Source organism: Phoxinus phoxinus, assembly GCF_949152265.1.
Source record: "Phoxinus phoxinus genome assembly, chromosome: 13".
NCBI classification, from domain to species: domain Eukaryota; kingdom Metazoa; phylum Chordata; class Actinopteri; order Cypriniformes; family Leuciscidae; genus Phoxinus; species Phoxinus phoxinus.
This window is the reverse complement of record NC_136888.1, coordinates 28,740,996-28,768,116: the sequence shown is the minus strand read 5'-3', so window position 1 is coordinate 28,768,116 and position 27,121 is coordinate 28,740,996. Positions and strand designations below refer to the sequence as shown.

The window sequence follows — 27,121 nt, the reverse complement described above, 5'->3', positions numbered from 1 at the left end:
TATTCTGCAATAACTCTAAAGACTGCAGTCCTCCCAGTAACTTCTACCAATAGGGTAATGGTTTGGATAATATTCCTTATATATTCACGGACAAGGTTTAAGCCTAGTTCCAGACGAAAATGCATGATTGAGTTGAAAGCACTGAAAGCAACTTTTCCATCAATATCAGTGCCATTGTTTTGTCTCAAGCATAGACTGTAAAAAAAGTAATGTTTTTCTTTTCTTTTGAAGGCATCTTTATAAAAGCTACTTAATTGAAATAAGGCCTAATCCTGGTTTAATCTAAGCCCTCTCTGTGAAACCGGGCCTTATTTTATTTTAATCATTATAATAATGATAATTATTATTAATTTAATTTAATTTGTTTTAATATATCTAATATATTTGTATATATTTCTTTATTAATATTTATTCTTTAACAATGTAACATGTAATTTATCTGTTACATTGTTGTAATAAATATTAAAGTAGAACTGTACGATGGGCGGTGAGTGACAGTCGGGCGGTCCAATAGAGCAGAAGTATTTCTCCCGACAGCTCCAGTGGGCGTGTCTAATGGTGCTCGGCGTGTGGTGTGTGTATCTGTCTGTTAGTGTAGCTGTAGTATTTACAGCCCCACTGTCCTTCCCACGAGAATGCAGTTATTGTCATTTACATTATTTTCCCAAAGGTTGTTTTACTGCAGCAACTCCGTTTATATAATCCTGCTGTGATAGTCTGTGCTGTAGTATTTTGCATTAGTGTCGCGCAGCGAGCAGAGGAAAGAGTGTGCGCTCCGTTCACGCGAGTAATGCCGTCTACGATGGAGGGCTCGTCGGAGGAAGGTGACCTGTTTACCGTCAAACACGAACTCAGAAACGGTAAATGAACGCTTGCCAGTCCGTCCTACGCTTGTTTTTAAGAAACAGCGCTTATAACTTATATCTTGGACTGATAGTGTTTTCGTTATATAATGGAAGAGACAGCTTTAATGTTAGCTGGTCGGCTAGTGTAAATGCATTAAGTGCTATTAGCAGCCTATATTATTATACTGATATCTGTATCATCACAAATGTGGTGCTTTGAGGTTGGAGGATGTTCTACATGTGCAATTTCATATTTCACATTCACAACCGCAGAAGTGCACTTGCATTTTCAGTGCGTGTCGTGTTTGAAGCTGAGAAACATTAGTAAGAAATTAGATTGACATTAGAAGGGAAGTATTGTATTGCATGGAATGAATTGCATTTATTATGTGTCAGCGCTTTAATTAGTGTCTCAGTCATGAGAAGGATTTGAGTCCAAAGCAACCCAATTACTGGAGCTAATTTAATCTCTAGGGCCCTGATGATGTCTTTGTATAGTAAATGAAGTGACCAGGTGTGTGTACTCACTTGCCTGTGTTAGTGGTACAAATGCTTTGCAGGCATATGATATCAGATTCAGTATGGTATAGTACGGTAGGCTACTTTGTTGTCTCGTTACTTTTTACAGGCACTGTAATCTCATTCCATTAATTTTTTTTTGACTGCATTCAAACAATTCAAACAAAAAGTTATTATAAGAAAAAATTAGCAACCAAATATTTGTTAAACTGTATTTTGACATGTTCCACATTTTTGTAACAAAAAGTTAAACTTTTTAATGTATGTTTACACACTGCCTTGGCAAAACAAATCTATAAAAAACAAAATCGCTGTTTGAATTGAAATAGGCAAATGCTTTAGAGACTGTGACTGGGTCATTATTGCAGTGATTATTATGTTTCTAGCATGTTATATGTTTGGCAACAGTTCCTCTGACCCTAATTGATGGAGTGTGTAGCTTTACAACCGTAGGAAGACACATCATGGCCATATTCCAGGATGACAATGTCGAGATTCATCAGGCTCAAATTGTGAAAGAATGATGCATAAAGCATGAAGAATCATTTTCACACATAAATTGAATTTGGCACCAGACCTTAAATTCATTGAAAGTCATTGGATGTGCTGGAGGAGACTTTACAGAGTACTGGACTCTTGCATTGTCAATACAAGATCTTGACCAAAAATGTATGCACCTGTTGATTGAAATACATGTTATGATGTTATTTTCATCATATAACATGCTAATCACTGCAATAATGATCTAATCATAGACTCTTAAGCATTTGCCTATTTAAATCCAAACAGCGACTTTTTTTTGGCCGGGCAGTGTATTATAATTCAAAGTAATATCTTTTTAACATTCTATTGAATTGATATAACAATTAATTGTGGTACATTCTTTTACTCTTAACTAATTTTAATGACAAAAAAAAAACACCAAGATTTATCTTTGGTCCACATTTTCAGCACAACCCTGTTACCGCAGTTACAGAAAATACAACATGTCTTAAATTTGACCCCTATGAATTTTTTTTTGTCTTATACTTCAGCATAACACACATTTAGTTTAACCCGATGAGGTTAACGATCAGTGTTTTCTGAAGGTTAAGAACGTCCTTTTTTGTTCCAAATTTGTACCCTATAGAGATCACCAGTAACTATCATTTGAGCACAAATGCCACCCCGACACTGAAGATCTCATTTCTAAAGGTCTGTTTTGACTTCTATATAACATCATAAAAATGGGGTTTTCAACTATTGATGTATCAGGCAGGCCGAAAGATCAGTCAGTATTTTCAGATTGTTGTTGGCCCATAACTGTGCAGATTAACAGTAATTTAATCCACTAATCAAGATCCAGATCTTAGACTTTATAGTGCATTACTGTATCACTACTGTATCTGTATACTGTACTGTATAATGCAGATGATCAGTTTACAGGCACTTTATTGTTTCTGACTTGTTATGGTTAACAGACTGTGTAACATTAGAGTGAAGGGCTAAAGACAAGAAGTCGGTCATCTGATAAGTCTCATAAGAGCCCAATGGGGACCAAATTCTCTCCATTAAAGCCTTGGGATCCTGAGTGGAGAAAGTCAGGGTCTGGAAGCTTATTAATAAACATTGTAGTTCCCATGGGCCTCTGGGGTGTTTTCAAAGGGGGCTACACACACACACACACACACACCTTGAAGATGCTGCTTGATATCCAGTCAGAGGATGTGGTAATGGTATATGTTTTTTTTTTCATCTAAAATCAGATAATTTGCAAAGACAGAGAAAGATGTCAGTTTTGCGTGAGATGCTGTGCTGCTGTGAGTGAGGATAACAGCAGGAATGCGTTCACCTCGCTGGGCAATCTACTGCATAAAACAAGCGACCTCACTTCAGCCCCAGCTAACGTGTAAACATATCCCACGCACATGCTCACGTTCTTCCATGCTCATTCATGAAGGCTGTTTTGTTTCCTCTGAATCATCAAGCTCTTCTTTATTTATGAGCAGGCCCACAAAGAATCAGTGCCTGCAAAACTCAGATTTCTGCAGAATTCAAGTGCCTTTAATTCATAGTTCTGGCTCTTGTTTATTTACATTACCATTCAAAAGGTTGGCGTCGGTCTCTCTAAATCTGCGTTTATTTGATTAAAAATATAGTTATATTGTGAAATATTATTACAATTTAATATAAATGTGTTCTATTTGAATATATTTTAAAATGTGATTTATTCCTGTGATGCAAAGCTGAATTTTCAGCATCTTCAGTGTCACATGATACAGAAATCATTCTAATATGCTGATTTGCTGCTTAAGAAACATTTCTTATTATTATCAATGTTGTTGATAATAGTTGTGCTGCTTAAATTTTTTTTGGAAACTGTAATGCATTTTTTTCAGGATTTCTTGATTAATAGAAAGTTTAAAAAAAGCTTTACTGTCACTTTACATACATTTAATGAACCCTTGCAGAATAAAAGTATTATTTTGTTTTAAAAAATCAGTAACACTTTATTTTACTGTGTCCTTGTTGCACGTTTCATATAGTTACTATAGTAATAACTGTATAAACTATGCATAATTACATGCAACTAACCCTAAACCAAACCCTAATGCTAACCCCAACCCTAAAGTAAGTACATGAAGTTAATTATTATTGCTCAGTACTTAAAATTTATAATTACACTATTACATGGACACCTTAAAATAAAGTGTAACTAAAAAGTCTTATTGAGCCCATAGTAGTGTATTACATTGTGTTTGCTGTTTGCCTAATTTCATAATGCTTTCAGCTGCCGCGTCATATTTTACCATGTTTAAATATTTAAATTCAGTGCAGAAAATGCATAAAGTCTGCAGATTCCATCTGGACCTGTTTATAAGCAACATACTGTATTTACAAACAGCTGCAGGCTCGTCCCAAGAGTTGGCCATTTTCAACATTTTTTCTTTTCTCGCTGCTGTGAGAAAGTGGCAAGGGTTCAAGTAACTGAAGTTGTGAAGGTTTACGGGAGGTTTTCTTGTATGATATCCAAGTGAAAAACACGATTTCTTGGCTGCGTGACCTGATGGATGCGTTTAAATCTTTCCCCAGCCAATCTGACTGGTCACGTGGAGCGTGTGGGCATTGAGAACTTTGAGCTGCTGAAAGTGCTGGGAACAGGAGGTCAGTGGTAGTTCAAGTATGTGAACCCTGTGTTCTCTCCTTTTCTTTGTTCCTACTCCACTAACAAACTGTTCTCCTCCTCCGAGCAGCCTACGGCAAGGTGTTCTTGGTTCGCAAGGTGAGCGGCCATGATTCGTGTAAACTGTATGCCATGAAGGTGCTGAAAAAAGCCACTATTGTGCAGAAGGCGAAGACGGCAGAACACACACGCACGGAGAGACAGGTCCTCGAGCATATCAGACAGTCTCCTTTCCTGGTTACACTCCATTATGCCTTCCAGACAGACACCAAACTGCATCTCATTCTAGGTACGTTGACGCTCTCTCTCTCTCTCCTCTCTCCTGTGGGGATTGTAAAAATGTGAATTGCATGTTATGCTTCAATTGTACTTTTGCATTTAAAAGAGTGCAATCTGTGCAGCAGAACTTTTTCTCTGCATTGCTCACCAGTATTGTTACATTGAACTATACGTTCCAGTGTCTAATAGTGCTCTACGAAGTGGACTTTATATGGCCATCAAGTGTGATTTAGTCATTAGAAGCATTTAGGTCAGTCTGATTGCAAATAGCTTAGTGAGCAAGTGTACACTGATATCTCACTTCACAGGAAGTGGGCAGGGAAATTTACCCATCAGTCATTGTGCATAACCTCAGGCATTTTTATTCAGCTTAATTAACCTCAGAAGTGGTTTACTTAGCAATACGAGGGAGGGTATAAAGTGCACCAGATATGTGACCGTTATAAAACCATTATTACCATGTCCATCTGTTACAACAGTTAAGAATATATACATATTAAAAATATTATTAACATCGCACAGTATTTTATTAATTAATTAATTTATTTATTTATTTTACAAAATTCAGGGGATTCAAGTTATATATAATATAATCTTTATATTTTTATATAAATAATACACATACACTACTGTACAAACATTTTAAATCAGTAAAAAAAATTATGCTTTTTTAAAGAAGTGTCTGTGTTCACCAAAGCTGCATTTATTTGATCAAAAATAGCTAAAAACAATAATATTGTGTATATTGTGAAATGTTATTACAATTAAAAATATACATTTTTCCTTTTTTTTTAATGTAATTTATTCTTGTGAAGGCAAAGCTGAATTTTCAGCATCATTACTCCCGCCTTCAGGGTCACATGATCCTGAAAAAAAAAAAAAAACCTGACTGACCCCAAACATTTGAATGGCACTATTTAATTTATTTACATTTATTTTAATTCATTATTTGAGTGAAAAAATTTATTTAATCAAACTTGAAACCCCTATCTGTGTGACTCAAGTGTCGTTTGATGAGTTGAAGGGCTTTCCAAATAAACTGAACTTCTATCTAAACTGAGTGTGTAGATAACAGTGAACACCCTGCGACCCTGTGAATTGTAACACCGTTTATTTGCTATAATAATGAAAAGCACCACTGTATACCACTATAGAAACTCTTGGCTTTTGTGGTATTGCTTGGAACCGATGTTGGCATGAAAGCAGGATTTTGCAGGACCTGCACAATACCAGGTGCATTTGAAATATAAAGGTATCATTAACCAGTTGCCATTTTGTTTTCTATATCTTAAATCGCAGACTATGTGAATGGAGGTGAGCTTTTCACACACTTGGTCCAAAGGGTTCGCTTTAAAGAGCAAGAGGTTACCTTGTACAGCGGGGAGATTGTACTAGCACTGGAGCACTTGCATAAGGTAAAATTGCACACTTATTTTCACTCTTCATTTCCTTTGCAATCTGACTGAACGGTGCCTCATTTCGAGAGAGCAGTGAAAGAAGTTCCTTCCTTTACTCAGGAGGAGGTACTTCTCTCTCCTGCCTACTCAGATCAATTCCTCACTCAGATAACCAGGCCAGGCCGCGTGTATCTGCAGTGCTCAAAATGTCTCGAATGCTGTGTTTACAGAAAGAGGAAGAGAAGTGTTTTAAATGCATGCTTGTTCTGTGCACAGCAGCCATTATTCAGAGAGAAGAGAGTTGCCCGGGGGCCATTACAGAGTTTGTAGAAAGGACCTTGACAGTGAGATTAACTTTGTTTTGGTTCAGTCTCATTTTTTGTCATTTCCTATTATGTTGCCATTTATTATTTATTAAAGTAGCAGTACATTTTCCAGGTGAATGGCTGCATTTTATGACCCCAGACAAGTTGAGGTTGTAAACTCAGCAATTGAACAAGTAATTTTCGCAAAGACAAAACAAAAGAGAAGAGGAATGAATGATGACATGAAATTGAAGTATTTGGTCTCACATCTAAACATAAGACCTTATTCGGTTCTGTTTGTTTTTCAGCTTGGAATCGTCTACAGAGATCTAAAACTTGAGAATATACTTCTTGATTCAACCGGTCACATTGTGCTGACGGATTTTGGCCTTAGTAAGGAATTTCATGAGGTGAGTTTATCTTTGTTTATTTTTCTCTTTTCAGAAACTCATTTTGCATTCTTGCCAGTTCTCCAAACTTTATCAAAACATAAATTATCAAAATCTCTGTGTTTGTTCAAAAACATTATGAAAAAAAAGAGTAAAATTCTGTCAGGTATTGATAAGCTGATAATGATTGTCACGTTATGGCCAATAACCAATATATGTAAAATATTATAAATCTATACAATATTGTCTTAAAAATAAAACATTACTAAAAACAACTGAAATAAATGTCAATGCTACAGGTGATTTTAGGCATAACAGCATTATAATGTTCTGTATTTGTTAAAAATTGACATTTAGTAGTGTCATTAAAATAGATTATTAGTGTTTTTAAAGATTACATTTAAATGGGCATTAGGTAATGGCAAAGGTAGAAGTTTTTAAAAAAATCACTCACACAGAGTAACTGGTAATAACCTTCCAATAAACTGTGTATCAATATATTGTGCATCTCTAAAGTACAATGTTCCCTCTAAACTTCACTTGAAGGGAGATAAAACCGTTTTCAACGTTTCAACTAGAGTCTGTCTGCATGTGTGCACTAATTTTCAGTATGGAAGTGAAACTGAGAGAAATAATGTGCAGAAATACACAGTGCTGATTCATTCATGAGATAAAGACTGCATCCTAGCACAGTCTTCCTAGTTCATAGTAACTGGATTAGGATTATTTTTCATACAATTCTGGATCAAATCACTTATAATTCTGGTTATTGAAAAGCATGCTCAGGGCAGAACATAACAGACACAGATAAAGAAACTCAATTTCTTTATTATGCCATTTCAGTTTTAGAGGTTTGAGGTACCGGTAATTACATTTTTACAGTAACTAAAAAAAGCTTTATATTTATATTTACAAATATATTTAAATATACATTACTGTTGTAAAAATGTAATAAAAAAAATTGGGGTCAGTAAGATTTTTCTTTTTCCGAAGATTTCGGTTTCAAATAAATGCTGTTCTATGCTGAGCATGCTCAGGGCAGAACATAACAGACACAGATAAAGAAACTCAATTTCTTTATTATGCCATTTCAGTTTTAGAGGTTTGAGGTACCGGTAATTACATTTTTACAGTAACTAAAAAAAGCTTTATATTTATATTTACAAATATATTTAAATATACATTACTGTTGTAAAAATGTAATAAAAAAAATTGGGGTCAGTAAGATTTTTCTTTTTCCGAAGATTTCGGTTTCAAATAAATGCTGTTCTATGCTGAGCATGCTCAGGGCAGAGCATCACAGATACAGATAAGTGCCGTGCGGTGTGCAAAACTGCTTGTTAGGTGGATCTGCCACAAAACCATGTGCTCACCCTGTGCAAACAAACATATGTGGGAGCCATCAGATAAGTTGCTGTCCAGCCAAGGACAAAAATGCCAAACAAGCTTTATAAGTAAAAGTGTATCACATTCTTGAAAGGTTATCTTTTGTGCACAGCCACAGAAAAAAAAGACAAGCACTGATTTCACCCACTGGTTCAAGAACTACCATCCTGACACAGTTAGCCTAAATATTATATAATAAGTATAAAGCCTATTGTGAAATATTACTGCTATTTAAAATAACTGTTTTCTATTTTAATATATTTAAATTGTTTATTCCTGTGATTGCAAAGCTGAATTTTCAGCAACATTACTCCAGTCTTCAGCGTCACATGACCCATTCTAACATGCTGATTAGGTGCTCGAAATTGCTATAACAGTTTTTGCTGCCTAATATTTATTTTGGAAATGGTGATGCATTTTTTTTCAGGATTCTTTAAATAGAAAGTTGAATAGAACAGCATTTATTTGAAACCGAAATCTTCGGAAAAAGAAAAATCTTACTGACCCCAATTTTTTTTTTCATTTTTACAACAGTAATGTATATTTACAGTACATATATTTGTAAATATAAATATATAGCTTTTTTTTAGTTACTGTAAAAATGTAATGACCTCAAACCTCTAAAACTGTAATGGCATAATAAAGAAATTGTGTTTCTTTGTTAAGAATGACCCATTGAACTGGTTGCATGGGGTGTTTCTGCTCAGATGGTTGGCCACCTGGACTTGTCCAAAAATAAAGTTTTTTACTGGAACATTGTGTTAGAGTGACATGCTAGTTTGAGAACTACTGGGAGGGTGAAAGCAAGTTATTTAACTAGACAAGGCCAACAAGTGTTTAATATTTCACAGCTGTTGTTATCATGATATTTGGAACATCTCAGTACTCAAACTTTCATGGCTTTTATGTATGCTTGAAAAGAGTGGTTCTATTAAAACATTAAAGGTGGGCTACACTATGTAACTATGCATGTATTTTGTGAAAGAATATTGTTTTGGTTGTGCTTTGGCTCTGCTTGACTGTGCGGATGAATATGGTTCTTTCTCATAACTAAAAAAAGAGAGAAATTATATTACTACTCATAAAACATTCACTACTAGGCTTAAGAGATATTACCAGTTTAGATGGAAAGGATCTGAAGCTGACTAGCTGATGACGTTACTGTAGCTTTACCCATGAATAGACACGGTACTTCCTTGAAAATGAATTCCAGCGTGAATTCTCCCAAACGTGAGATTCCCTGGAGGTTGGAGGTTTAGCTGCTCCATGTCGACCTTTCTCGCTCATTGTGACAACTATGGTACTCCCACACCATGTCAGAGTAGCCGGAGCAACTTTTCTCTTTTTATGCATGCATGCAATTTCCCTTGAAAACCATCCCGTCAGGTCTAAAATACAAACACGTATAACAGGCTTAACATTGTAAATCAGAGTTAGACAAAGACACGTTTTGGAAGAAGGATTGATGATATATTGACTCATTATTTCAATAGTGTACCTTTAAAATGTCCCTTTAAACTGTTCCTTATTAGAAAACGCCCAGACTTTGTGTTATGGGTGTATGAGGCAAATGTTTACAAATCTGTATTGAGAGAGTTCTTGTTGCATCGTTGTCTAGGGTTTTGACATTCATCCATGAGAAGAGCTAACTTAGGTATTTCTTAGCTAAAACATGATTGTTTATTCCCAGGGACCACCCAATATCCTGCACATGCTGGTCCTGGCTGTCAGAGATGTTCTGTTTCAGTAGTTCACAATGAACCTTCCGCCGTCCCATGGATGCAATTATAGCACAAAGCTGTTTACTCAATGCTGTAATCGCTTATCATGCATGTTTTGATTGTGCTCTTTATTTTAAAAGATTATATTAACTTTTTGTTTTTCTCAGTTTGACCTTTGTTGTACCAGCTAACAACCCATTTCAGCCAGAATTTCTTTTTATGAGTGTGGTTTGAAAACACGCCTGCGACTATTAAGACTTTATAGCGTACATATAAACCAGCACACATAAAACGAGTAAATTCATCCGGCAGAAATATATCCTGATTATGAGATGCATAAAAATAAAAGCAATTAATAAATGTACTCAGGAACTTTTAATTATAAAAGCCATGTGCTTTTATCAGTATTCAAATGTGGCAAGAATGTTAAATGCTCATAGGATATTAAAGAAGATTGTTCCAGATGTTTTCATGTATTTCATTCCATAATACCGCATAATTCAGAAAGCAGTTTTGCCCAATTTAGAAAGCACAGATGGTGTGTTTAGTCTTAGCCACAACGCCATCTGAGTGCAGTAATTAATCATAGACTGAAGGATCTTGTTTCGATGTGTAGGTTTACATTTAATTGTATTTTTAACTTTTGAAAGACTACTGTATGGTGCAATTGAAGTGTACTAGGAAACTGACTAATATGAAATGATACACTCAAAAGTTTGGGGTCAGGAAGATTTTCTTTTTGTAAGAATTTAATACTTTTATTCAGCATGGACACATTTAATTGATCAAATGTGACAGTAAATATATTTATATTGTTACTGTTTTAAAGGAATGCTGTTTGTTTGAACTTTCTAGTCATTAAAGATTTCCACAGAAATCTTAAACAGAACTGTTTTCAACATTGATATTATAAATAATGATGTTTCTTGAGCATTAAATTAGCATAATTAAAATGATTTCTGAATGATCATGTGATGTGACACTAGTAATGCTGGAAATTCAGCTTTGCCATTACAGGAATAAATCACATTTTTAAATATATTCAAATAGAAAACAATTATTTTAAATTGTAATATTGTTTCACAATGTTTTTACTTTGTTTTTGATCAAATAAATGCAGCCTTGGTGAGCATAAGAGACTTCTTTCAACATTTAAAAATCTTGCCAACCCTAAACTTTTGAATGGTAGTGTAAATATTGAAATAACTTCTGACCGTTACTGTCAGCAGTGTATGCACAGACAGAAGACATACTTTAATAATAATCCACAGGAAAATAGTCCAAACGATAGCAGCAAACATACTCGACTCCAACATGTCCGGACAAACACCTGTGCTGATTAAATGAATTACCATGACAACAAAATAGTGGCGGAAAATAGAACAAAGGACAATAGGAACTAATGAATACAAACTAAAAGTTTGTGAAAACAGGAACTAACTGAACACAATTGTGACCGTCACAGCAATGCCAGCTCATGACCAAACTCATGTGAAAAAATAATTTATACTTGTAAGTTTTTTTTGGTCACACTTTATATTAGGTGTCTTTAACTACTTGCATAAAAAATATGTACAATGTACTTATTGTGTCCATGTTGTATTTCAAAACTTGTGCTGCTATTGAGGTGGGATGCAATTATATGCAGGTGTTCTTTAAATATAAGTACAATGTAAAAAGATGTATGTAAGTGCATATGTTAGTTGTTAGTTTATTGTAGTTAAAGATACCTCATTTAAAGTGATGCCAGTTTTGAAAAAGTAGTAAACAAAGAAATTCTCTCTCTTTCTGTGTGAATTTTGCCTTGATTTTAAAACTTATTGGTCCATAGTTAGTGAACATTGTGAGATTTCACTTCCACTGTAGAAGACAACTGGCTTATGGTAGATGAATGAGAATTTTGAATTTATGATGTATTGAGTCATGACTTGCTGTAATGGTGTAACATGGTGTAATTGCTGATACCCAGCCCTAAACAGCACATTCTTTTATATCTACACTTCCTACAAAAAATAAAAAGGCAACTGTGAAAACTGAAACTGTAGAAGAAACAGTATATATATATTTTTTATATATACATACAGGTTTTTACAAACAGTAAAATAAACACTTTTTTTGTCTTGTAGGTGGAGAGGACTTATTCCATCTGCGGCACTATTGAGTACATGGCTCCTGAGATTGTAGCGGGAGGAGAGTCAGGACATGACAAGGTAAAGAGAACTGCTCATCAATCCATTCACCACATTTTAATTACATGAGTAACTTTCTTAAATTATACACAGCAGCTTTAAGTTTGACTTTATTGAACTGTGATTCATTCATTCGTTTATTTAAATGATCCAGCATACATTTGAATGTGCTGTTGGGAATATAACCAGTGTGATGTACCAACGTTCTCCTGCAGGCGGTGGACTGGTGGAGCATGGGAGTTCTGATGTATGAGCTGTTGACCGGAGGCTCTCCTTTCACTGTCGATGGCAATGAGAACTCTCATTCTGACATTGCAGAGTAAGACCAGCGCATACGTACACCAATACATGATGGGATGAGAATTGTAAGGAATTTAAACGGATAGTTAGCCCAAAAATGAAAATTCTGTCATAATTTAGTCACCTTCAAGTTGTTCCAAACCTGTATGAATTTATTTCTTCTGCTGAACACATACTATGGAAGTCAATGGGGTCCATCATCTTTTTGTTTACCCATATTCTTCAAAATATCTTCTTTTGTGTTCAGCAGAAGGAAAAAATTAATACGGGGTTGGAACAACTTGAGGGTGAGTACGGTAAATGACAGAATTTTCATTTTTGGGTTGACTAAACTTCTAAGCAACTCTGGTTTAATTAATAATTCTTTAAGTTCTTTATTTAACTAAATTAAATATTATACTTATTTAATATATATATATTTTTTATAAAATACCACATACTAAAATACAACAAAAATCATAATTTGTATCTCACTGGCATATAAGAAATTTAAGTATCATGAGCCCTACATACAGAAATTTCTTTTTTTTGTTGTTGTTGTTAATTTCGAATTGGACATGATGAAATTTGAAGACTGATAAGAGTCATTTATTCAAGAATCAGACTTAAATGGATCTGAAAGCACATGGATCTTAAACGGATCTGAAAATTAACGTTTTTAAATGGTCACTTTTTTGTGGAACTTGCTCTGAATGAAAACTTTTTCTTGGTTCTTGTTCTCTGTACGCCTTTATGTGGTTAAACACCAGTTTCCTTTTATTATCTAGAAGTCCATCTTGTCATCATGAGTTGAATATTTGGTAGCATCAGCATGTTTACAAAATAGCATCAAATTACTTACTTTACATTTACGCTTTTTTATCCAAAGCGACTTACATTGCATTATCCTATACATTTATACATAGGTATGTGCAATCCCCTGGGATCGAACCCACAAACTTGCATTGTTAACGCAATGCTCTTACCACTGAGCTACAGGAATGCGACTTAACGCTGCACTTGTTTTTTTATTACAATTCAAATACGAATCTGCATGAAGGGTATGGTTTTGATGAATTATCTCTCTTTGCCCAACAGGAGAATTATGAAAAAGGATCCTCCATTCTCCAAAGACATGGGGCCTCTGGCCAAAGACATTATTCAGCGACTGCTAATTAAAGACCCAAAGAAGAGACTGGGCTCTGGCCCCTCAGGGGCCCAGAATGTGAAAAGCCATCCATTTTACCAGGCAAGACTTGTTTTCACAAAAAATAATTTTAAAAGAGAAGTATAACTATTTCCCTTGTCATTTCGTTGGCTTGTTAAAAGTTCATTCAGGCTTTGAGGGACCAACATCAAAAATGTTTGACTTTTGTTGCTTCAGAAAATGAATTGGGAGGATTTAGCTGCTAAGAAGGTTCCAGCTCCTTTTAAACCTGTAATTCGCGATGAGCTGGATGTGAGCAACTTTGCGGAGGAGTTTACAGAGATGGACCCGACCTACTCTCCAGCGGCACTTCCAAACAACTGTGACCGCATCTTCCAGGTAGTGGAATTAATAACTACTCTGTAATGGCAGATATTTTTGGTCTTTTCAGATTGGGTCTGAAATTATGCGTAAACGTGAATTAAAAAACGTTTAATAAAAAAATATAATTTATTCATAGACAAAGCTGAATTTCCTTTAGTCTTTACTCCAGTCTTCAGAGTCACATGATCTTTCGGAGATCATTCTGAAGATGCTGATTTGCTGCTCAGGAAACATTTCTTATTATTATCATCAATGTTGAAAGCAGTTGTGGTTCTTAATGTTTTTGTGGAAACCATGATACATTTTTGTTTGGATTCTTTGATGAATAGAAACGTTCAAAAGAGAACAGCATTTATTTGAAACTGAATTTTGTTGTAACATCATAAATATTTTTTTAAATCAATTTAGTGCATGCTTACATATTTCATTAATTTCTTACCGTCACCAAGCTTTTGCAAATATACTCAAATTTCACTCAAAATATTTCTGCATTCGAGCAGAATAATCCCAAAATGTCAGCTGATTCCTTTGCCAAGCCAATACATCAGAAAACACTAATGTTGGCCAATGTGTGATCTACCTAAACCGATGTTGATTCACATTGAGCATTTATTTATGACACTGAGAATACATTTCTGCACACGAGTGGACATTTGATGTTGCGTTAGGATATAATTGTTCAGTTAACCCTTCATTATTAGTAAGCAGGATGTACTGAAGAGGAAATGGGCAAGCCAGCCTTTATAATGATCACTTATACAACGTGAGCCCGGCTGTCTGTGTTGGTATTCAGATGAATTAGAGAGCTTTTTGGAGATGTAATTATGGTGATATGGAGATGGTTTCAAGCATCAGATGTGAATGACTATTTTTGATGCGGCTTGATCCATAACGTTGCCTATAGCATGATGCCAGCTGAAATGGGAGGCTGCGAAAGAGATGGTGTCTATGATTGCCTTCTGAATCCTTCAGTCTGGCGGATCAATGCCGCCATTAAACGGCTCTGTCATGGAATAAAAGGTCGGCGTCTGCGAGAACAACCATGTCTGGCTCAATTACTCCTTCAACCTTTGATTACCAACTTCATCTTGGCTTTTCTGAGCGTTCGCCTTTCATGTGCGCTGGAATTTTGATCCTTCATAATTCTCGGGCGGTACAATTTGCAGCGACGTCTGCAATGATAACTTTCGAAACGCTCCACCACGCACACACATGCATAGCCGCTTATAAACCCAGCCACCCCCTCCAACTCCTCACAAACTGAAATTAAGCTGCATTAGAGGACTGTGATAATTTGAAAAGCAGGGCAATCAAATACCTTGGCTTAGCAATTAAAAGCATTTCAACCATTCATCTCCTCATCCTTCCGTCCAGCCAGCCACTCTTCCGCCCATGTAGCACACAGCTGCAGTCTGGCCGCGTAAGTGGGACATGGGCTGGCGGAGGCTTTATTTAGATGGGTGCACATGATGCAGTCGTCGCAAACAATGTGACTGAGGGACTCCAGTATGTAGGATTTGCAGAAATGCAAAAGGCTGTTTTTAGAATTCCTTCAGTGACCCTGAAACTTCCTCTGCATTAGTTCCCTCTTCTGTCAGTGAGTGTGTTTATAGATGTTTGTATCTCCAGGGCTATTCCTTCATGGCTCCCTCCATCCTTTTTAAGAGGAATGCGGTGATGGACGACTCGGCTCTGCTGTGCGGTGGGTCAGAGAGGCCGGGCTCTGCTGCTGTTGCCCGTAGCGCTATGATGAAGGTTAGTCTTCATATTGCTGTGTTGTAAAAACATTACAACATTTAAAGCTGAAGTGAAGAAAAACATTTTTTTATTTTTTATTACTTCATCCCATCCCCATTTAATATGCAGAGACTAAGTTAGCAATTTGTTGGTTGATATCACCAAAAAGTGTAAACATTACTCTGCTTGTCCAACGAGACAAAGTCCAACCAATGGAAAATGGGTGAAATGTTTGGGAAACCGGTTTGAAACATTCATTATTTTTACAAAAACACTAGTGATAAAACCAGCAAAATTGTTTTAGGTAGTGATAGACTAATACATTAGCATTTCACAACTGGCGGATGGCAAGACTTTTGAGTGGGTCGCGGTGTGTGTAGTCAATGAAACGACAACAACAAAAAAACATAATTGTTTTTCTGATGCAAGACTTTTATTTTGAAAGGCACGCATGAAACCTGTTCACTCTTCTGTCAGACCCAGTGCTGGAGAAAAACACATTGTGCTGATTCTTCAGTAGCTGCTTTGAGATGAGATGTTGTCAGGCTATATGTCAGTGTCATTATTTTAACATTATTTTCATAACTTGTTACTAAATAAAAAGTCTCTAACTTCAGAAAAAACAAACTATCCTGTCCTGTCAGATGTTATACTATTATACTCTTTACTTTCGCACACTGTATATCACTTCACTTTAAAGAGCAAGTCAAATTATGAGCATGCAACGTCGTGCTAATGTTGTCAATTATTAAGTCATGAAATTATCAAAAAGAACTAATACATTATGTATCTGGTACGTCGTGTGTTAGCTTGAAGGCTTTACGTTCATTCTATTCATCAGGGTCAGTGTCCAAAAGTTTTATTAACAGATCATGTTAATAAAAGTATATTGTGTGAGCTCATTTCGTCCATTAGATCAAAATATCTGAAAAAACCCCACAGACAAACATGTACCACCCATAGACCCTTCCTTTGAAGAAATCAGGACAAAAGTGGTTGAAAGTGGACAAAAGAGACTGATTACAACACCAGGTGTAAACGTGAATGTGTCTCCCTCGTCAACTTGTGATCCGATCAACCAAAACGCATCTTAATATCAGGTGTCAGGGCCCTAGTCCCAGACCATTTATCACAATAAAGCTGCAAAATGGGTCGTTCAGAAATCATTGTGGTTGTGACATCAGAACCACAAGCACATCAACACATGACCGCCTGCATTTAAAACAGTTACGCATGAACGGTTACTTGACTTGAAATTCACCCGCATATAGTAAGGAGGCTAGCCAATCAAAACAGAGGTCATTTACATACATAAATGTTAAAGGTACGCTAAGAAAAAAAACTGTCTAATTCTAAGGGGCAGACATAGAGTGATGTGAAAGTATATTACAATTGTTTTGGTGCAAGAAACCCTGATTAACATTATAAGCTGATTTTTGGGCTAATAAAATAAAATGCTACAAAAGTGTAGAACAGGGGTGTCAAACTCAGTTCCTGGAGGGCTACTGTCCTGCAGGGTTGAGCTGCAACCCTAATTAAACAACTGAACCTGGTAATCAAGGTCTTCAGGGTTACTGCAAACTCACAGGTGTTTTGGAGCTGGTTGGAGATAAAATCTGCAGGCCCCCAGGAGCAGAGTTTGACAAATGTGGTGTAAATATGGTCCCTTTAAGTAAATAATGTCATCTCTTTTCCTTGACCTCTAAACTTCTGACAAACTGACCATAGGACTCTCCGTTCTACATGAACTATGAGATGGACCTGAGAGAGAACGCTCTGGGAGAGGGGAGCTTCTCCATCTGCAGACAATGCACTCATAAGAAGACCGGACAAAAATATGCTGTAAAGATTGTCAGTAAAAGGTACCTGCTATGCAGCCTGACAATAGAGTATTTTTGATGTATTTAAAGTTCAGTTGTATTATATAATAGTCATGGAAGTGATTTGTTGTGCTCATTTATTGTTCTGCAGAATGGAGGCACAGACGCAGAAAGAGATTGCCGCTCTAAAACTGTGTGACGGACACCCCAACATAGTCAAACTACATGAAATCTACCATGACCAGGTATGACAGTGTTTGAGACTGAAACCTAGAGCTCCTGTACACATCATAGCCTCATTCATTCAAAGAACTGGGCTAGTCTGAATAAGTTTGAACCCTCTTTGTCCTCACACCTGCCCCAGATTTAATTCCTTCCTGTTCATAAACTCTCCTCTTGCTTTTCATTGTACTTAATCTTAATTACCATTCATTCTTTATCAGATGCAGCACAAAAGAAGTTTAAAACTAACTAAAAGCATTGGGGACCAATGGTCTCTACAATCATCTTAGCTCACAATGCTTTTGAGAAACTCAGGTCTGGAAGAATAACACCTTGGTAGGATTTCATTACACAACAAAAAGTTATCCTATTTACTTTTTAATATGCGTACTCGGTCTCTTTTCCTAAAAAAACAAAACAGATTTACATTTTCTAAAGGAAGTACGAGTCCTCACAAGGCAGCAAACCAATGGAATCTGTTTTCTCATTGTTGTGACAGCTGTGTTTGATAGATTAAACAAATGGGGAAAAAAAAGGCAGATTACAATACAATATGCCAATCTAAGCGAGATAGAAGACAAATCAGAATTCATTATGTAAAAATTAATATGACCTCGTATTATGAATTCGATTTCTAATGCTTAAAATGAAAAGAATACTATATACAATATATAATATATATATATATATATATATATATATATATATATATATATATATTTTACATATGGTATATATATTTATATATATATATAAATTTTTTTCTTGTGATGGGAAATCTGAATTTTTTGCATCATTACTCCAGTCTTCAGTGTCACATGATCCTTCAGAAATCATTCTAATGTACTTATTTGGTGCTCAAGAAACATTTTTATTAATGTTGTAAACCGTTGTGCTGCTTAATATTTTGGTAAAAGCATGATCATTTTTTTTTAGGATTTTCTGGAGAAGAGAAGGTTCAAATAAACAGCATTTATTATATAAATATATTTTTAATTTGAAAACTTTTGTAATGTTATTAGTCTTTACTGTCACTTTTGATCAATTTAATGCATTATTGCTGAATAAAAGTATTAATGTATTTAAAAGCAAATAATTTATTTATATTTATCATCACTGTTGCTGGGGGCTAATTAGGCCTTTAGGTGTTTAATGTGTGTGTGTGTGCCAGACATCCTGATCCATGGTTCTATTCATTAGTATGATAATATAGAGTCAGTTGGGCTCCTCTTTAGATCTGTGAAAGTGTGTATGTGTGTGCGTGCCCACTTGCCAATTGGAGGTTATCAACCCCCACGTTCTGTACCCAGTGCCGTGCCCCAGATGAAAAGCAGAGCCGCCCTGCCCGGTCAGGGTCTTTGTTCCTCTATACCAGAGATAATGAGAGGCATTAGCTTGCTCTTTTTCATTTGCCTCTCTTTTTTTCTTCTGTGCACACACACTTGCACACTCATACACTCTTTTCTATCTCATCCCACCCCCATACAGCACCCAAACACTTGTTCTGTCATTCACTTATTCACACTCATTCAGTTTATAATGAGACTGAAGCCCATTTTAAAAATCATCTTAAATCTGAACCTTTGCCAAACGATTTTTCCAGTCCGTCAAAGGCATTATTCCCTGTGACTATCTGTCATTAAATGTACATCTGTGCCAGGATATAAGATTTTGCACTTAATAATATCTATCTGTCAGTTTTGTGTAATTGCAATCATATACCATTTCATGTGGTTATTTTTGCAAATGTTGTGTTTACCCGTGCTCTCTAATTTTATATTTGGACTCTAGCATCTAGCAGTCTCTTAGGCAGAATGATATTAGAAAGCAGGGTCAGAAATTAACTTTTATATTAAGGGGCAACTTGATTTCGGTCATTTTTTACCTTTGTAAGGGTAGTTTCTATGATTACCTCATTGAATGTGTCTGTTTTTTTATGTCAAATACTTATATTTAACAAGTTTTTTTTCAATAAACCAATTTTTTCTATTTATAATATAGGCTAAGGTTATCAACTTAGCTCCAGTCTTGTTCAAACTTACCTGCTTATAATTTTCTAGTATTTCTAAAGACTTAAGGTGTGTTCGATTTGAAGTGGCGGTGCGCAGACCTATCTGTTTATGACATTAAAGTACAGCTAGAGCGATTAGAGAGGACACGTATGATTTTGAATCGCTCTTGCGATATTTAATGTCAAACACGATCTGTCTGCGCAACGCCACTTCAAGTCGAACACACCTCTTGATTAGCCTGTTCAGGTGTTAGATAAGGGTTGGAGCAAAACTCTGCAAGAAACTTTGAGGGCCAGAGTTAAAAACATATGTATAAGAAAACCAAGACTTCCAATTGGTTATTTTAATAGCATGAAAAGTTATTCAAATTAGGAATAATTTATATACAGAAAGCTATCAGAAAGCTTTCCCCATCAATGAAGCGGTCTATGACTTCAGTCTAGCGTAAGTTATAACTCCCATTTATAATCACCAAAGCTATCTACACTGCGAAGTAAATCTCGTTTACATTCTGCTCTTTGTTGTTTATGATTATGATATGAGTGCAGAATTCAGTTAGTGATCATGCACTGAACAAAACTCAGGTGTTTTCAGTGGATTTCTTGTTTACTGGTGCCCAATCTAAATGCATCTGACTGGCCGTTGCATTCATACGCTCAACAGAAATGTGTGTGATTGGTTATAATGCTTATAATGTTAATATGGTTATAATGTTTAATGTTAATTTTGGTGGCAAGCCCCCCTTAATTTCCAACCCTGGTAGAAAGTGTCAGGAAACTGTTGGAAGGGGAGGAGAAATGTGATCAGGATGTGTTTGAGGCCAGACTCTAACCTTATTGCTCACATGAGCACCAAGGATTAAACGTTTTGGAGCACATGGATAAATCACGGCAGCATGGCTAATTACTTGAGCTCTCTAATATGGTGAATTATTGTTTATGTGTTTGTATAGCTACACGCATATCTTGTTCTTGAGCTCTTGCGAGGTGGAGAGCTGCTGGAGAGGATCAGAAGGAAGCAGCACTTCAGCGAGACGGAGGCCAGTCGTATCATGCGCAGACTGGTGTCTGCCGTCAGCCACATGCATGATGTTGGCGTGGTGCACAGGGACCTCAAACCAGAGGTACAGCACGCCACAACACATCCACTGTCATTATCGTAGATATACAACCCACATGTCACAGCGCATTCTAGGCCGATGGGCCCCAAAGTGCAGTTTACATAGTAGTTAGGCCTCATACTTCATAAGTCTTGCTTAATTAAAAGGATATGTTTTCAAGAAACTTCTGCATTTTTAAGTTTATGCTCCTTAATATTGCTTGTGTTTCAGTTTGGTGAACAGTGAATTAGTAAATGTTTATATTGGTAAACTTTATTTTTCTGACTGTGTAATGGAGATGTTCTTCAGTCTCTCTTTTCTCTTGGTAGAACTTGCTCTTCACTGACGACACTGAGAATTCAGAGATAAAAGTTATTGACTTTGGCTTTGCACGACTCAAACCCCCCGACAATCAGCTCCTGAAGACTCCCTGCTTCACTCTTCAGTACGCCGCACCAGAAATCCTGAAGTACGATGGTTACGATGAGTCCTGTGACCTCTGGAGTTTAGGAGTCATTTTGGTAAGGCCAGTTTTCACATTGTAATTGTCATGCTGGTATAGTATGTAATGTATGGGCTTTAGGAACAGATGTGTAGACAGGTAACAGCAAGGAAGCACGCTAGGGTTTGAAACAGCTGTGTTCTCTATAGAGTGCTTCTGACGTATTTTTGTTGGCCAACACAGGATTTTGCATCACCCTGGTTCCCTTACCAAATACCCAGTAGGATTTTTCCATTGGCTTTTAGATTAATGAAGAAAGTTCTGTGACCAACAAACGTTTATGATTCTTACACATCTTGTTCATCATGATAATCTTCACTAATGAACAAAACGTCTGTAAAAGTGGACTAGTGAGGAGATGAGTTTACCTGTTCTCAAGTTCCAATTGGCCACTTGTTAGCATCTGCCTTTTTCAAGACAAGTAAAAAAACAAAACAAGGGGGTATTACTGATATATTTTATATTGTAGAAGCTTGTGTTTAAAACAGACTTTTTTTCAGGTATTTGCTAAAAAACTGACCCATTTCTGCGTTCATCCCTGCAGCAAGGGCAAGTAATCCCTGGGGCAAGTAATAAATGTGACCCACACCACTCTGCTTTAGGTCTTTTGGAAGTATCTACTTGTTCAGGCTTTTTAATGGAAATAAAATATTGAATGGTGAAGATATACGAGTGCTTCTGTACACTCAAGCTTTTATCCTGCTTCATGTAGATTACTTACTCATTTTGGATATGAATGCTTGTCTTGCTGTTTCTGACACTTATTCAGTTGAACACCAACCAAAATAAACAAACTATCAAGCCCTTTTCCAAACAGCTTAGCATTGCTGATTGGAGTCACCGCAGCTACCCTTAAGCAGAAGTGTTCAGCCAGAACTTCATTGAGAGAAAGATGAGAGGAGATAGCGAGATGAGCCTGGGGGGAGATGTCCATAGCGGAGTTATTTTTGTGGGTCCATTTCTGTCTCGCTCTGTATTGAAGAGCAGGACCTGACTGGGGGGGAGAACAGAGTAGCGCAGCAGAGTTTGACATGATGATCTCTGACAGGCTGTGAGCTGAAAGACCCTGGAGCTTTGCGCAGCACGTCGAGAGACGAGAGCTTATTTAGCTGTGTACATGTTCTCCATTTTATTTTACTATCATAACAATAAAATCTTATTAATGTCAATATAATTATAGCGCATACTGATCAACTTCTGTTGTTTTTATAAGTGCTGTGCTGTACTCAAATACAGACAAATGGAGGAACGCACATTACATCTGTCCAGCATACAATGACTTTTGCAATGTCTAGCAAAAACAAATGTCACATTTTAAACATGTTGATGATGGGGGAGGACCCAACAGACTGCGATAGGCTATTTTATGACTCAACACAGAAGGCACATTACCTTTAAACACTAAGTGCCACCAGTGAGTGAGGGGTAGCTAGTTGGCACATTTAAGAGACCTTTATGTAGGATTTCAGATTGGTAATAGCTCTAAGCTGGAAGAAGCAACTCTTTGAAACAACTTTAATATGCTTGTCAAATTAAAGGGCTTAATCAAACAAAACCTGTTGGTTATAGATGACGATGATGTGTGCTGTCCAGGAACTACAAAAACTTTATTTTTTCAATTTAAAAGGATTTAAAAGGGTAATCATTGATAGTTTTAAGTCAATAGGTAGCAAGTTTAACAATCCCTTTTACTGCTATAATTTACACATTTACTAGTGAAAAAAATTAAATGACTTGATTTTATGCATCAGTAATTTATTGGATAAAGAATAGTGTTTACAATCACTTGTGGAGGATTATTCTCTCCATATCAACAGTTGGTATTTGGAAAATAAATTAGGTCACTTTTTTCATTTCATGTTTACTTGAAAAGTTAGATACAGCTCAGTATCATCAGCAGCATAACTGTGAAGATTTTAATTAAGCCAAAGAGAAGCATATATGAAGAAAATTAAAATGGGTCCTAAGATAGAACCTTGAGGTACCTCACATTTAGTTGCTCTTGTATGCTTTTTGTTGCAGTACACCATGCTATCTGGCCAGGTCCCATTTCAGTGTCAGGAGAAGAGTCTAGCGCACACCAGTGCAGAGGAGATCATGAGGAAAATCAAACAAGGAGACTTCTCTTTTGAAGGTGAAGCCTGGAGGAATGTGTCCAACCATGCCAAGGATCTCATACAAGGTGAGACACAGCTGGAGATTTTTAGAGACCATTGGGTAGTGTAAATAGGAATGCATTTGTTAAAACTAAAATGTTAATGTGGGGCTTACTCATGGTACAGAGCTGCTGACGGTGGACCCTAACAAGCGGATCAAGATGTGCGGCCTGCGTTATAATGCCTGGCTACAGGACGACAGTCAGCTCTCCTCCAACCCTCTTATGACCCCTGACATCCTGGGATCTTCTACCAGATCAGTGCACTCTTGTTTCAAAGCCACCTTCAATGTAAGGAAAAATTTAAGGAGACTAGAAAATAAAGATTACAACGTAATATAAAAGTTGATGGGTGTGGATAAATGTTAATGATAAATACATAATTTGTTTAGGCATACATCAAAAAATATATTTGGTCATTTTGTTTGGGGAAATAAATAGTGTTCAGAATAAAGCTTGAATCTTAATTTTACATTATATATTTTTTTACTGTTTAATAAATGACCTGTTTTAATTAGAAAAAGTAATAAAATAATAATAAATTATTATTATAAATAATTCAGTAAGCTTTGTATATCATAACTGTAATTTTGTCAGTCACTGATATGGTCATCCATTTTTTAATCCCTAGTTTTGAGGTGTAATACGGTTATGTCTTCCCCAGGCCTTTAATAAGTGTAAGCGGGAGGGATTCCGACTTCAGACAGTTGACAAGGCTCCTTTGGCCAAACGCAGGAAGATGAAGAAGACCAGCACTAGCACAGAGACCCGCAGCAGCTCTAGCGAGAGCACGCAATCCTCTTCCTCTTCCTCCCAGTCTCAGGATAAGACGCCACAGGGCGGAGAGACGGCCATCATTCCCCAGGCCTCCGTGAGCACGCCTCTCACTCTGGGCCCTGACGATGAGCCTTCTCAGGGCGAACTCCAGTTTACAGAGTGATAGCACATAACTTTCCCACTGTCTCATTCTTTCTCCTCACACTCTGGCAAGGCTGTACTACTCCAGAATTTGCATGTGGGGACCAACTCAAATCCATCATTAGCAATAGATGCACACCATGAGCGCTGAAGACCAAGCTGGAATGAACTTCTGGCTCAAGTTCTGCATGGCTGAATATCACTGCTTCCAGAGAAGAGAAGTTCACTTTGAGGAGCATCAAGACCTTCCACTGATGGAGAAAGAAGAAAAGCCGGCTTGTGCAGTGTCCTGACAGACCAGGCGCTTTGCTTTAGGCAAAAAAGATAAGGAATATGTATTTTAAATAAATATATGAATAGAATTTATTTAAAAGGAGATTTATTGTTATATTGACTTCTCGCAAATTTGGTATATAGATATTTGGTATATTTGACAAACTGCTTTATACCAAATATAACAGCTCCATTTGTTTTGGGAGCTTTATGGTGTTGATTCACATATTTAACTTCAATCATTGACTTCTTCCAAAAGATTTTACTGAAGTAGCAACAACTAGGTGTAATAGTTTTCGTGTTCTGTGTAAAACTCTTGTTTATGGGCAAGATAAAAGAGACCGTTTGTGTCACATTTACGTGTTATTTGAATTTTCTGTTGAGATACCTTCCTCAGGTTATTTATTTGTTCTTATAAACTTGAGCTCATTTCTAAAGATTTGAAGACAAAGCCACTGGCTGAAGGTGCGGTCACATTTACCCTTGCTCTGTGAAATTGTGTCGCTGAAATCTAATTTTGTATTTGGTTTAAGCTTTCACACAGATTTTCAGCATTGACCAACAAGAAACTGCTTGGTTTGAAAGTGACTTCTGTATGAGCATTTCTTTGTGCATCAATACACTATTGACAGTGGACAATGGAACAAGATTTTTTGCTGAAATTTCGTTAATGTGACCGCGCCTTAAAAGAGAAAACGCTAGAGGTGTTGACTTGGACATTGAATTTCGTTACTCAAGGTTTTATGCTTGAGTATAAGATTAGTCTGAGCATGAATCTGCTGATGGATGCTTAAAGTCTACATGAATTCAGAATAGACCCATTTTAAATTATTAATGCACCTGGTTCTATTGTGAACGATTCTTTGGTGCATGTTATTACAAAGAAAAAAAGTTTTTTTATAGTTGAATAAAAATGTAATAACTCTTTGCTTCCTCTGCAATGACTTTTCTATTCCAGTAACATCACTTAGGTTACCCAGGCTATTGGATAACTCTAACCTCAAACTCACTTTTGATTCTGGTTTGTATCACTGCCTACTTTTCATGATCCAATCAATTCCAGATGGATAATCAAATTTCTTGAAAATGCGTTATATTAGAGGAAGTACAATGGGTTGCAATTCACGTAGACTTTAAACTATGCGTCTGCAAAGTCTAATGATACGCTTATCGTATATAAGATAACCATGACTGCAGGCCACATTTTAGCCTGAAATGAAGTGATATGACAGAAGACATCTGTGGCTTCCTGTTTGATGGTGGCACGTTGTGTTTTTTGGCCCTGTGTTAGTTGACTGATGCTTCAAAACAGGTTGCGGTAGAGCCTGTGGTGTTTAAAACGATGCGCTTGCGTTTTTACATCTTTGCATCGTCTGTTTCACAAGCCGTGGAGTTTTTGTGACACTGAGCTGAAATCTTATAGTACTCAAGTCTGGACAAGATCAGATTATTTCAGGAGCATTTGAACAGCCTGGACTTGGACTCGAATGAGCTGGTCTTGACTAGTCATAGAAAATATGGTCTTGGATTTGAGTGTGAGACTCTTAAAAATAAGTTCCAAAAGGGATTTTTCGCAGCAATGCCATAGAAGAACCATTTTGGGTTCCCTAAAGAACCGTTCATAGCTCTTTTTCACCAGAATAGTTTGCGTTCTCTGAGCCAGAGCCTTTTCTCGGCTAGGCGAACTGGAGCCTATAACAAACTGGCCACGTGTTTCCACAGACCTGAGGAACAAACAGTGATGTAATGCTGCTACTTGTTGTTTACCTGACTTTAAACAGTCTAAAATCAAACAGTGTGCATCCTGATGTTTGTACAGGCAGTGCGGCACTTCTGTTTTGCTGTTCACAGTACCGGGAGTGCTTTTAGTCTATTGGCAGCTTGCATAAATTCCTGGTACTATCATCTGTCCTTTTTGGAGATATATTGAAATGATTCACTCTCGATCTCTCTTGCGTGCACAGTTTTATTTATTTAGATATAAAGACCAATGTAGTCCAATTATTACATTGCTCAACGAGATTGCCATAGAGAGTGACAGCTATTCTTCGCCACGGCTCCCCGGCTCTGTTCGAGACCAGCAAGTTGTTAGGCCCGGAGTTGAACCAATATTGAATGGAATGGTTCAAGAATGGACAATGGCCGGGAACCCGCACCGGAACCGGTGGAAAAGTATGAAGAACCTTTTTCCACTATAAAGAACTTGTACAATGGAAAGTTTCTAAGGATGTTAAAGGTTCTTCATTGAACCATGGATACCAACAAAGAACCTTTACTTTTAAAGCTGTGTCCCAATTGAGAGGCTGCATCCTTCAAAGAACACAGACTTCAAAGGCCACTCCTTCGAAGCCCGCAAAGGTCCGACTGAGCGTTTTTAAAT

General features: G+C 36.7%; 1 protein-coding gene across 1 annotated transcript; it reads left to right on the top strand.

Moving 5' to 3' along the window:
- The first annotated feature begins 545 nt into the window (after positions 1-545).
- rps6ka5 (ribosomal protein S6 kinase, polypeptide 5) lies at positions 546-25,668 on the top strand. The gene is made up of 17 exons (XM_079632959.1): positions 546-860; positions 4,437-4,508; positions 4,598-4,816; positions 6,106-6,221; positions 6,817-6,918; positions 12,131-12,214; positions 12,409-12,512; positions 13,571-13,721; positions 13,857-14,018; positions 15,633-15,758; positions 17,469-17,602; positions 17,712-17,805; positions 20,747-20,917; positions 21,223-21,414; positions 23,418-23,577; positions 23,678-23,841; positions 24,215-25,668. Exons 1-17 carry the CDS (start codon positions 791-793, stop codon positions 24,488-24,490), a joined length of 2,397 nt encoding a protein of 798 aa, XP_079489085.1. The 5' UTR covers positions 546-790; the 3' UTR covers positions 24,491-25,668.
- Positions 25,669-27,121: the final 1,453 nt, after the last annotated feature.

What these genes read in the sequence shown, in the direction of transcription:
- rps6ka5 (XM_079632959.1), top strand. Translation starts at nt 791, where the DNA reads ATGCCGTCTACGATGGAGGGCTCGTCGGAGGAAGGTGACCTGTTTACC. An exon ending in CAAACTGCATCTCATTCTAG is followed by an intron (nt 4,817 to 6,105) that starts GTACGTTGACGC and finishes CTTAAATCGCAG; the next exon opens with ACTATGTGAATGGAGGTGAG. An exon ending in ACTGTGACCGCATCTTCCAG is followed by an intron (nt 14,019 to 15,632) that starts GTAGTGGAATTA and finishes TTGTATCTCCAG; the next exon opens with GGCTATTCCTTCATGGCTCC.